The sequence below is a fragment of the Pyrgilauda ruficollis genome, unplaced genomic scaffold (assembly GCF_017590135.1).
Source record: "Pyrgilauda ruficollis isolate IOZ18807 unplaced genomic scaffold, ASM1759013v1 scaffold27, whole genome shotgun sequence".
Lineage (NCBI taxonomy): Eukaryota > Metazoa > Chordata > Aves > Passeriformes > Passeridae > Pyrgilauda > Pyrgilauda ruficollis.
The window spans coordinates 1,538,305-1,551,860 of NW_024524044.1; the positions used below are offsets into that span (position 1 = coordinate 1,538,305).

General features: G+C 34.9%; 1 protein-coding gene across 5 annotated transcripts in view; it reads right to left on the reverse strand.

The window, feature by feature from the left end:
- Nucleotides 1-13,556, reverse strand: part of IMMP2L (inner mitochondrial membrane peptidase subunit 2) — a 407,353-nt gene that overhangs the window by 127,066 nt on the left and 266,731 nt on the right. For all 5 annotated transcript variants that reach the window (XM_041471575.1, XM_041471573.1, XM_041471574.1 and 2 more), the window contains exon 4: nt 11,521-11,586. In XM_041471575.1, coding sequence (XP_041327509.1) covers nt 11,521-11,586 — 66 coding nt within the window. The remainder of the gene's footprint in view (nt 1-11,520; nt 11,587-13,556) is intronic.

A 13,556-nucleotide genomic window follows, 5' to 3' on the forward strand; every position in this document is an offset into this window, starting at 1 on the left:
ACATGGGGAATACATGAGCATGATGTTGAGAACAGGGCAGTAAGAACACACACAAAATTTCCTACACATTCCTTAACAATTAAAAAAAAGGAGTGGAGTTATAGGATGAGTTAAACTACACTGCACTGCATCCACTGATTAACTGTTGATGCAAATATTTCTACAGTAAATGGTTATTTCTGTCCAGGCAGAATTTTTAAGTCTCTACATTAAATAACAATTGTCAAATTAGCTACAAAATGGTCTGACTTCTCTTGTTCTTCAGAATCATAAAAAAATCACATTATCCACAGAGAAATGAAAGGTGAGAAAGTTGCCCTCTGCTTTAAGATTTGTAACACTAGGGGCTTTCCTTTTACAGATCTGTAACATTTCACTTGTAGAACTGAAGCCTGCTTTTGACTTTGTTATCCTGCTGTGGCAAAACTTTTACCTCTTACTCCCAAATGCTCTTGTCCTCATGGTGTCATGCCACTGAACTGCAAGACTTTGATAGGTGTCTGATGTGGGGTTTCTCCAAGGAATATGGATTATGGCTGATTTTTAACTCATCCTTTCTCATCCCACCCTTCTTTCACCTTTTTTTTTTCTAGCTTGAGGTTTATAACTTTATGGCCAGGAATATGTAGAGCTCAGTAGACAACATTAGTAGGCAATTATGGTTTTGGGGGGTTTTAATGGGTTATTTATTACAGTAAACCCATAAAAAAACTTCCAGAAACATACACTCACAGAGCTTCACAAACAGGTAAATGAATGCAACATCTGTACCTGACCAGCTGCTGCAGCCAGAAATTTCAACCCTAGGATGTAAAGGAAGCCAGCTGGGACACGAAGCTGATCCCGCTTTAACTGAATAATCATGGTGGGAAGTGTTCAATGGAATATCTGTGGTGCTGGAGAAAATGACAGCAATGAGAATCTTGCCTGGTGATATTCCAGTCTCTTCCTTTCCAGTCAGCTGTGGGTATAGCTTTCCTCTTTCTGTCACATGTTCTTTTAAAAAATATTTTAAAATTTTATTTTCAATAAAAGTTTGGGTTTTCTTTGCTAAGACTGTACATAACCATCACTTAGGGAGCTCCCAGGAAAACCTGTCTGCTCAGCAGACAGTGAATACTCAGAAACACAGAGAATACTCCAGAATTCAAGAAACTTTCTACAAAACTCAGCAGACATATATGTAGCATTCCTGGTATGTCTGCTATTTTTGCCCCTGTTTGGGTATTCTCAAGCATGAATAGCGGTAAAAGGGATAAGGATATTACTAATTAAAATGGTGAAACCATTTATGTCCATGTGGCCTAGAAAGATGGAAATTAATCATGAAAGATTCAATACGAACTATACCTCTAATACTCTCTAGAAAAAAAAAAAAAAAAAAAAAAAAAGAGAGAGAGAGAATTTAGAGTATTTGAATTGACAGAGAGAAATAATTTGGTTACAAAGTCCTCAGGCATTTGTTACTGCTTCAGAAACTAACCCAAATGTTCATATTCTATATAATAGAGATCTCAAAAGAACATATCTAAAGCTGATCTAACTGCACCTCTTCAAACATCAATATTTCCCAGCAGAAGAAGACAAAATTAAGGATCTCTCTGCAATCTACCAGGAAACTAAAGCTTCCTTTAAAGAAATACTGAAACTCAACAAAAGAATTAACATCATAACGAGTTTAATACATCTTTCAAATAATTCAAAATGTTCAAGGTTTTTAGACAAATAGTTTGAGGAAACACAGAAACACAAAGAAAAACTGCAGCCAAACATCAGTAAGTGCTTTCAACTTTACTGACAATGTCTAAACACAGAGCTGAATACTTTTTACATATGCAAGGAAATGTAGCAGTTCACTAACTCCTTTAATTGCCTGCCATACTTATAACAAACTGAAGCCTCTTCTATCCCATGTGACAGAGATCTCTTGATAGAGATCAGCAAGAACTCTATATTCACCTCTGTCTCCTAGCAAAGAAACTACAATTAACATCAATTGAATAAAACTTACACAGATTAAAAATATTCCTGTGCTTAAAGATTCCTAATGTCATTTTGACCTTTCCATAAATTCAGCTCACAGAGTTAATTGTGCTGAAATAAACATTAGTGTAATGCCTAAGGATACAATTTTTTACCTGGCCATGGAGTATTGGCAGCATAGACAATGAATCTAAACTGTAGAATAATTCATTAGGAAATATGCAGTAGCTGTGGAAAGATTTACTACAAATATACTTGAAGTGTTTTTAAAAATTAATATTATGCTGTTATGCTTGGCTTAATTAGCTCTCTTCTTCATTTACAAATCATATCTGTCTGGTTTATGAACTCAGTCTCTACTCCCCATTCTTGAAAACCTGTTTAATTAAAGTTTTAACTACTGCATAAGTTTTAGAAACAGTACAATGACTTTTATTACTATAAGCCTAAATCCTTCTTTTAGATATGATCATATCTACATATATTATATCAAAATAGCATAAGACATGCTCCATAATACTCCTGTGTATACACACAATACTGGTCCTTTCCATTATATGTGCCCTCTATTTCCATGATGCTGCACCTAGGCAATTCTGGGGGTTTTGCACAAGTAGTTGGATTGTGATTAATTTAGCCAATCAACAAGTAATTTCTCCTAAATCCATTAAAATTCACCTTTCTTTTTTTGGCATACACTTATTTCTAATCTGTTCAGTGATTTCTTCATCCATTATTCTATTTTATCTCTTTTATAGATCCATCACTTATTAGACTCCCACTTCTACTAGCACGTGACTCTATTTTGGTTTTCAACTACAGCAAATCCTATCACAGTCTTTTTCAGCATTTATCACTTCCTCCCATTGATGCTATTATAAATTATTAAATATTAATTAAATTTTGCTATACACACTAAATTGAAACATAGTCATTACATGCTAGCTGGGATTTATCTGAAGTTCTAAAAATGCATGACATACAGTTGATTGTAACCTTTTTTTGCCTGCATATTAAAAACCTCGTGGCATAATGGTCAGAGAACAATTATTTGTGCAATCACTGCCTACAGACTACAGCAAAGCAAAAAATATTTCTTGTCTCCCTCTGCACGGGTGCTGGAGACTCTAGTTAATGACTTGTCACCCATTATACCCAAAATACACTCCAGTTTCATCACACAATTTACTCCACAAAAGCAGAATGTCAACAACAGCCAGTTCTACAATAATTTAAAAATATAACTGTCATTTTCCCTCCTGCTCTCATTTGAATCTCATAAACATTGTGGTGATCAGTTTCAAAATCTTATTAGTTCTGCTGATGTGAACTATTCAGGACATCAGATCGGTTTGCAGTACAAAACTATGGAGGCAATCTTTTTTAATTAACAATTTATAATTAATATTTCTGCCAGCATATATTTGTAAATTTTCCATAATAAAAACCATTATGTCAAAACTTTCAAACTAAAATATGGCAAATTATTTCATATGGCTGACAAACAGTGCAGTAAAATAGGCAAGAGTACTAAAAAACTGTCAGGCTATAAATCTCATGAAGAAATGAAACAAACAAAGGGGAAAATCCACACTATTTTTCTAAGTTAAAAAAATAACAGCTAAATCATCATCAGTTCATTCTGTGTAGAATTGTGTATTCATTACTCCACTTAATGGAAAAACACGAAATGCATAAAATCAACTTTGAAGAGATGGCATTTTTTTGTATTCTTCACATATAGTCTAATCCCAAAAAAAATTTTCTTTACATATACTCTTATCCTTAAAAAAATGTTTTAACCAGATTTTCATTTAGACTAAATTGGCCTATTTCTCTTAACATTAGCAGAGCTGAGAGTCATCATACCAGCTGAGGCTCTGATCCTCTGAGCCTGCTCAGATGAACCCAAACGGCTCTGTCGGTGCATTTTAAGAAGTTACTGTGCTTCAGCTGGAGTTGGTAAGCAGACATGTGGTCCCTGTCAGCTCATTGCAATGACAAGTACATGGTGTTCACTTAAGCTGCTTTCAGCAGTTCCAAAAGGGAGCCCAGGTGAAGCACTGGAAATATGAACATTTAGGAAGAACACTGGAGGCAACTTTGCTCTTTTTTTATATACGGCATCACAAGTGATGCAGCTGCTGTTGTTTTCCTGCACATGTGTGGAGAGGGAAATAAATTTTATCATTAGACTGGAGTAGTATCATGCATATGATCAGCTTAAATCAATCACATGAGCAAGTAGTATCTCTAGTTCTGGGAAATGGAAGGCAGGAGGAAAGAGTAGGCTTGTGTGTTTGTGTGTAGAAACATAAGGGGATCAAGAAAACCTTTTAGAAAACACCAGCTCGGTCATTTGCAGTTACCTGACCATTACTCAGTTTGAAATTAACAGAAAGTCTGCTTAAATCGTTCTTCAAAGGAGACAAAGAAATCCAGATGGAAACTCGCCTCCCCCCACCCCAAAAAAGTCATCATTTGGACTCTAAAGCCAGAATAAGGATGCAGATAATAAAACAACCTCATACTGAGACTATCTTACGAGACAGTTTTCTACTCCTTAGATTATGTGGATACAGCTCTTTCACAGTGTCACTGGCTGAGTACAGCACACAAAATATATTCAAGTAAGACGGGAAGAGGACTTTTGCACTGCTTTAAAATGAAATAACCAGGAAGATTTATTTACGTTTTTCAGAGCAGAGTATTTTGTTTCAGTATGTTTTTCCTCAAATTGCAAACATAAGAATATGTCTGGTCCTAATACTGCTTGAGTTAATAAAAATTGTAGCTTCAATTTACAGGAGGAAAGTGCATGATTTTCCAGGTTTTGAACCTGTTTGCCTTCCAGTACACCTAGAAAAATCTGTGCTGATAAATACATGAACTTATTGTTCATTTTCTGAGATGAGGAGCCCAGGGAGCTCAGTTAATATCTGTTCCACAAGCTTCTTATATAAGCATAAGCCTACAACAACATCTTTCATCCTGACTTTCTCATCTATAAAATGGGTTTAATACTCTTTCCTTCCTCCTACCCTCATCTTTGTTCTTGTCACAGTGAGCTTTTAATGCAATACACGTAGATGAGCACCAGAGTTGAAATGAAGCTGAGCTTATATCCACAAACTGCATAACCAGACATCTAAACACTGAGAATATGCACTTCTAAGCTGTTCAGAGCAAAGAACATTTTTACTAAACACACCCTTTATTCTGATGCCTAAGTATGGATTTCAAGGCCAAATTTCAGATGACCAATGACATTTGTATCCATAGGCTGCAAAAAGAAAGTAATTTTTTTTAAGTTGAAATACATGATGGCATTTTATTAACTACTGGATTTTTAAAATGTTAATGCATTTTAGTCTCTCACTGCTCACTTTTTAAAAACCTTTATAAAGACAACCTATTGAGCTTCCCATTGGGATGATTCTAGTCGTATGAATGTTTTTTCTAACCATCTGATGCCTTGGCAGCAAATCGACTTTCAGTGAAACAGAAATCAAATGTGTTTCTTTAAAGAAAAATATCTATGAAAGACATGCTGTCTTAAATGAGATGACTACACTGCATATTTTTTTAAGCTTCCAACAGAGAAAACATTCATCTAAATGTGAAGTCATGCATTTGAAAATTAGTGTTTGCTATCGTAGAACATGGGATAGTTCAGGCTGCAGGGTTCATCAGGAGGTCTTCAGTCCAAACTCCTGCCAAAACCAGGGTGAGCTACGAGGTCCATTATTGAGGGCTTTATTCAGTCAGGCCTTGCACACCTCCAAGGATGGAGGCCACAGCTCCTGTGGCAATAGCCCCATTGCCTGACAATCCTCAAAGGGAAGGGTTTTCTAATCTGGTCTGGACATCTATGGCCAGTGCACCACTAGGCCTAGCCCTACCTTCTTGCTAACCTCCCCATGGATACTGGGGGCTTTCTGTTAGGTCACCCCAAAGCTTTCTCATCTCCAGGCTGAACAAGCCCCATTGGGCCAACATCTCTTGGCATGGCAACTGCTGCTGCCCATGCTGAGTTTGAGGGCATGGGGCTTTCTGCTGAATTTGTTATGCATTACTTTCATCTTTCTGCCCCAAAACGCCCACTGAAATCTATGTGTGGTCTAGGACACAATGGTATTTTTCTTTTCCTAAAACACTTGTGTGTATCACAGCCCTGGTCATAATGCCAAATTTCAGTAATTCAGCTTTTTTTACCTTTACTACTGGACCTAAAGATTGACAGAAACTTAAAAATTCATTATGGATAAAGAAAATCTTCATCGTTCTTTTCTCAATTTGTTTTTCTGGGTTAAAGATGCTGCACCAATATACATTCCCATCATTTGCATTTACAGAAATGGAGTCCAGTCATGCAAGGACTCTGTGTATAGAAATAGAATAAAAATCAATGGAAACTCTATTTAGGAGACTTGCAGAATACAATCAATGATAAAGAGTCATAACAGAGCAGTACAGCTGAACCTAAAAGAAAACTTTCATTGGATAAAAAAAAAAATCACATCAGTACCTAACAGTAAGTACTACCAAATAAACTGTAGAGATATATAAATGGTGAGATATATATTCTGTGCACATAGACACAAAACAAGAATATTTTAGGGGATGAAGAGATTTCATCTAAGGTAATTTGACTGCTACTATATCCTTTTGATACATAAAGAACCAAGACAGAACAATATGAAGAAGACAGTCAATATAAAAGATATTGCAAAATTTGTAATCTATGAGGATGTTGCTGTGTCTCTGTAGAGTACAACCTGTTCTCACTTCTGCAGATCTACCACTCCTGTTCAATGTGGATCTGACCACTCACAGATTTATATTCACAACCCAAAGACAGACACACAGACTTTGACAAAGAGAATAGAACACAGCCATCACCATCATCATCTACTGTGATTTATAGATTTTAATGTGTTTTACTGATAATCCATTTTCCTATTCTAACTATCAGCCATTGCAAGCAGTACCTTACCACATAAGCAGTACCTCAGAATAGTCACCAGAGACCTATGTTCTGGGGGCAGTAAGCAAAGAGGGAACAAATAGAGTCTTGCTACAGCACTAGCGAACACAAATTGCTTCTGTATGATTAAATAACAAAGGTTTGTATGTAATTCCTACCAGGTGATTGCCCTGAAGATGTTATGTACAGAGATATTCTTGGGCTCCAACACTGGCAAAGTCTGAGTTTTTCTGAAGGCCGCTCTGCTTTCTAGAGGCAAGCACAGATTTTTTTGTATAATCTAATATAAGTTGTTTTCCAGAAGTATGGTCTTTGTGTGAAGACAGCTGTTTTGTGGGAAAAACATTACTGGACCTCAGTGAAAAAAAAAAAAAAAAAAAAAAAAAAAAAAAAATCTGACAGTTTGAAGCTGAAAGCTTTCTCCGGTAAGTGGACAGAATGACCAAATTTTGCTTATAATTTAAGGAAGTATGGGATCTTTGACTGGAAAAATATAACAGCCTGTGTGAACTTGACAACAGGAGTACATAAAGTTAATAAAAGTGATTGCTGCATTTAATAGCTACTGATGGATGGGCTTTATTTCTATTAAATTTCTACCCTTTTTCAAATCCAATTATACCTCTTTCCTTCCTAACTTTCTGTGGCAATAGTTTCTACAACTTAACGATAAACCTTGCAATAAAAGTTGAAAAGATATTGTTGAAAAGTTGGTTTAGACCTACAGTTTAATAATGCAATGATCTATATCTGCATTGTCATGCTTTGAGAAACACGGAGTATTTCCTTTTTCACATCTTCAGAGCAATTTTGCAAGATGTAACGTGTAAACACACACAACTTTTTCCTGAAGCATTCAGCTCAGAACACTAACTCCTGAAGAGCCTAACAATACTGCCACATAACCTTTTTTTAAAAAATTACTCTTCCTATAGGATCACTAATCATTCTTAACTTAGGTACAGTATTAAGAAGCAAACAAATAGATGAAAAAACGTAACAGGCACACCAAGCTCCTCCAGACCTGTGGAACTGTGACAGACAGGAAGAAAACAAATTAGTTCAGCAAGGTACTGAATAGACTTAATTTCAAATGTTACTAGCTTAATACCAATTTTGATTTCCTTCGCATAAACCACCATTTATTTTTGTTACTGAAAACATACCATAACTCATCTGTGAAAGATTACTATAGATTTTTGAATTACCAGTAATGCATTTAAGATAAATAAGTTTAATTTCAAGTTATTCCAAGTGTTTTATAATACCAACATTAATTTTTAACAAATTAGATTATATTGACTTTTAAAATAAGGCTTCTTTTGGAAGACTTATAATTTAAACAATCTTCAGGAAACGATTTTCTACTTAAAGTTAATTCTCCTGTGAATCCATGGAAAACAAAACAAATTCTGATCTATAGGAGCTACACTTTGCAATATTGTCTGTATACAAGTTGACCTATAGACTCATTCACAAGGACTAACTGGGGGATTTTTGTCCATTCTTTGAATTCTTTTGAAGAGGAAGTTGTACCAGCTTATCTACATTAAATTATCTTTTACAGGTTTGTGGCATGTACCATATGCTTCTGGTGATTTACAAGATACTACCAAACTCACTTCACCTGCACTAGCAACTAGACTGGAAACAAGAATAGAAAACTGTAATGACAGTGTTTTTATTTCAGTGCATTTGTAGTATTTTGCAATGCCTCAAATCATATTTCAAAAGGTAAATTATTATGTAGTGTAATGTCTGACTACCTGAAAAATAGAAAATAAAAGGTGAAAATGGACCTATTATAGATTTTTCACCTACACACATTTTCCAAAACTCTAAGTCAGTCATTGTTACTTTTAAAATGTCACAATTTTCATTTCATTAAATACTTTTAGATTTAGGATTTGAAAAACAGGATTTTTCTGCCATGGAGTCAACTCCTGAACTCAAGTCAAAATATAAGGGACTTTTCCTATGGGACTAATGGCTCTGCCTACTTGGTCTTTCATCACTTTCAGTAATTAACAAACAGTAAAATGCTAATTAACTTACTTTAATTGATAACATGAGAAAACACAACTTTCCAGTATTATCCCTAATCATGCTCCAAATTGATCAAATAAAGATAATTCATTCAGCTATGAAAGCACAACTACAGAATCACAGAACATATTGCCTATCACTCTTCTTATCTCAACCCAGGGCAATACTGCTTGTCTGATTTAAATGCAGCTGGAAAGGAAATACCACACAGCCACTGGCTCACTCCAACCTTCCCTGCCAGGGGCAGGGAGGGGAATTGTAAAGAAAAGGTAAATTTCATAGGTTGAGAAAGAGCAGTTTAATAATGGAAAGGGAATAAAATATAATGCTGATAACAATAACAGAAATTAATACAATAATATTCACTCTACTGTCTTTGTTATTGTTATTGTTGTTACTGAAAAGAGAAAGAGAGGAATAAAACTCCAGAACAGCAAGTGATGCACAATAAAATTGCTAACCACTTGTCCTCAATCAGTGATCAGTGCCCTCCAGCAGGTCCCTGCAGTTTACACACAGAGTATGACATTCTGTGGTATGGAATATCCCTTTGGCCAGTTGGATCGTCTGTCCTGGCCATGCTCCTTCCTGGATTGTTTTGCTCCTTCTCACTGGCAATGCATGGGAAATGGGAAAGTCCTTGACTTAGGGTAAGCACTATTCAGCAAAAATTGAAGCATCACTTTGTTATCAATATAATTCTCATTCTAAAGCCAAAAAACTGTACCAGCTACAGGAAGGAGATTAACTTTATCCCAGCCAAGAACAAGACACACAGCAAAAAGCTCTGGGATGATTGTCACATCTTAAAAAAAAAAAAAAAATGCACATCTGAATTACTGAGATTTCTATCAGTATTTCTATCAATAAATTAATCTAACCAGGTTTACCACAGACAGCTGAGGATCATTGTACAGTCTTCTGTGTCCATGAGTGAATCACTAACCTGCAGGCTCATCAATATTCTGAACACACTTGAGCCACTCATCTTTGTCCATTTTGCCAGGAACACCCACAAATGTTAATGAAAAGTTCCAAGTCTTAAAGAGTTTGAATGTACAGCAGAGTTAATTTCCTAAAGCTAGAATTGATGCTATTAAATGTCCTTTTTTATCAAAATCTACACTCAGTTTCAAAAATTAGGGCAAATATGTTAATTATATAGAACAATGTAAAGTAACCCTTGAAGTTACCTCATCTTGCAATCCCTTTCTGATATTGCCACAGAAATGAATGAGGAATACTGAAACATGAATAACATTCTTATCACTTATATGGATTACAGCACTAATATCAGCAATAGAAGTACCTTCTTAAGGACACAGGTCAATAAAAGACAATACACAGTCTTTAGCTCTTGAAAGTGATAGCAAGTTTTAGCTGTAGAAGTCTGCAGGTTTTGGACATCAAATTGTCTGCTTTGTTCTAGATATTTTGCTTCAACAGACACACAACAATTTATTTTGGTTTCTCAAACTGAGATAATTCAGAATTTTTCAATAAAAAAGGAACTGTATTGACTGCAAGAGGAAAAATAAATACATAGACATATTTCACCGTGCCCATGCTATTAACTAGGGCCCACTGAGATCAAATTCAAATCCTTGATTTGAATTGCAGCTGTCCAGTACTTCTCAAGCAGTCACTACACCAGAGCAAGGATCGTTATCTAAATGAATTGAGGCACAGTCTGCCATATTATCTGAGATCTCCCAGGGTCATTCACATCTTAGTATGGGAAACCAGGGATTTACCCTCCCACCTCTATGCCTATTCCACTCTGTACCTGGGAAATAGAAATCTTTTCAAGCAAGCGTTTTCTTCAAAGTAATACTGTTCCCACAAAAACTTTTTATTTACATCTAGTGGTAATTTATTTCCACCCAGCCCCAGTAGAAAGCCCTATCTCTCAGAGTAAACCAAGTCTTGAAGTACTCTGGAGTCTACTCTTGCTACAATGGTTTGTTTTTTTTTTTTCTGATTAATTTACTCAAAATCATTTACACCATATTCCCTAAAGACGCCTACAAACTTCAGTGAATACAATAATCTATGAGGGTACTTTTTTCTATAATTAAAATAAAATAAAATAAAATAAAATATCAAAGATGAGATCCTGGAACAAACAAACAAATAAACAAAAGCCTAAAAACAACCTACTTGCCCACCCCAGTGCAAAACAGCAGCTGGAGTTTCTAAATGAAAACTCACAGCCCTATAATCTCACTGAAAACTGCTGGTACAATTACCTGCCTTGATTTGTGGCAGAGATATTCTCAGAAACAAGCATTATTTGTACCCATGTACATCTCACGAGAGAGTGAGTAGTTTTGTGTAACATTTCTCCTCTCATTAAAAAACAGACAGGTACAATGCTGACATCCTTGTTTATAACAGACAGAAAATGCTAGAAATTACTCGTTGTCTAGGATACTGATTTAAAATACATTAAAAAGCTGCACTATTCCTATAAAGACTCTGAGACTAAGGCTTAAAATACTTACTTAATAACGTCTCCTTCAAGAGCAATCACTCGTTTAATGATCTTCTGTTCAGGATTTCTAGGAGACCTGAGACAGGAGATAAGGTTACACAATCAGTACCATTCCCATTGTTTTAAGAGAAGAAAGAAATAGACACTATGGAAGCCATTAGAAAATTCCATGTTCTCCTTGAGTTAGCATCAGTCACAATGTTCCACGGGGAAGTGAAGCTTCTGCAATCCTTGTCACTGCAAACCATCACTGAAAGCAGTTGATCATCTGCTTACAAACAGCACATAATCCACATACTTTTTGTCATGAAAAATACACTCCACAACATTAAAAGCAAAGCATCCCACGAACCAATGAGGCAGGTACCTTTGCAAACACATTAATGTATTAAAACCTGAATCCCCCATCATTTTTTAGGAAAATGTGTTAAACATTTATGTCATTCAATTAATTTGAGAGGAAAAAAAATCTTCCTATATTATATTAATATCTATCATTAATTTAGGTAAGCCTTGCCTAGGGAATTGTGGAAGTTTAAAAATAGAAGTTGAAAAATTTTCTGAAAGATCCAGCTTCTGAATGCACTGTTTTTCACTTAAAGTTATTTTCCCATAGCATCCTTAATTGAGTAGATTCTGATCATGCATCACATAATAATATGAGAAAGCAAAGATGAACTTGCACGTACAGCCTGATTATTCCAACTTCCTGGATATATATAATTAGATAGACTATTAAAAGTGTTATTCTACTGTAGTTTTGACAGGTTAATGTAGATATATATTCACCATAAATTTTCTTTTTCTTTATCATTTACCTCTGTTTTTTACTCTTCACTTTTAATTATCTAACTATGCAAACTTAGAAGAAAATCTCCATGTTATTAAAAAACCAATTCTTTTTATTTGCTTCTTGTACACAGAAAAGTCAGGGATGCAACAAACTATTTCCTACTGATGTTTGGATTCTCCCTATTAAGGTTTCAAGTACAGTCTGCTAGACACATCAGAGGTGTATATTACAGTTTTCATGGCTAAAACCATCTTTGAGCTCATCTCTGGTCAAATGGTAAGATTACACTTCTTTAAAAAGCAATGCTGAGCTAAGTCTGGATGAAAAGCTTGCCCACACTGCTGCATGACTAAAGGCATTTGAGGTTCACTTTCTGTTCCAAAGAAAAATGGGTTCAGAATTATTTGTTTCAATTTTTTTTATTATTGTGCCAAAAAAAAATCCAAATATTTTAAAATTAGTTTGAGGTTTTAATATTTTTATTGTGTGTGCATGTCAATACATTAGAAATAAATTTCTCTTTCAAAGTAATGCAATAAAATTCAAGAAGCCTAATTTTGAATTTCAAAATATCAAATAGCTTCCCTTTACAAAGCCTGGAAACCAAGCCTGGAAATCTATTTTCAACAAGAAATGAAGAACACTGAACATGAATAAAGACCATATATTTATTCCCTAGCCATCACTCAAATTTTCAAATCATTATGTAATTTACAGTAATATTTTATTTAGCATTAATTTTGCATGAATAGTTGTATATTCCAGTTTTCAGCCTTACATTTCACATTCCTTCTTAAGGTAGAAGCACACAGTTTCATCATATTTTATATGTCAATCTTAGGAGGAATTAATCAAGTTTTAGATGCTCATATGATTTAAATATATGGAATATCCACAGCACTTTCGGATGCTGCTCCTTGCAAGCAACACTTGCTTTGTTGAGCACTTATTTGAGCATTGACCATGTCCTATTCTCAACCAAAGCACAGTCTATGAAAAGACAACACACCCTTATTATAAGCTGTTATAAATTTCAAATATTTTTAAAAGTTACTTTACTGTTAATTGATTTAAATTTTAATCCATTTAAGCCCAGGCTGTAATATTTTCATGTAAAATTTAAGCAATGGAAATGATAATACATAATGTATGTGATGAAATGTGCATTTCTTAAAGACTGAATCAAAACAAATTGTATGTTTGCTCTTTCAAAATTCTCTTTTGGTTTACAGCTAACTTTCAAAGTAAGGTTC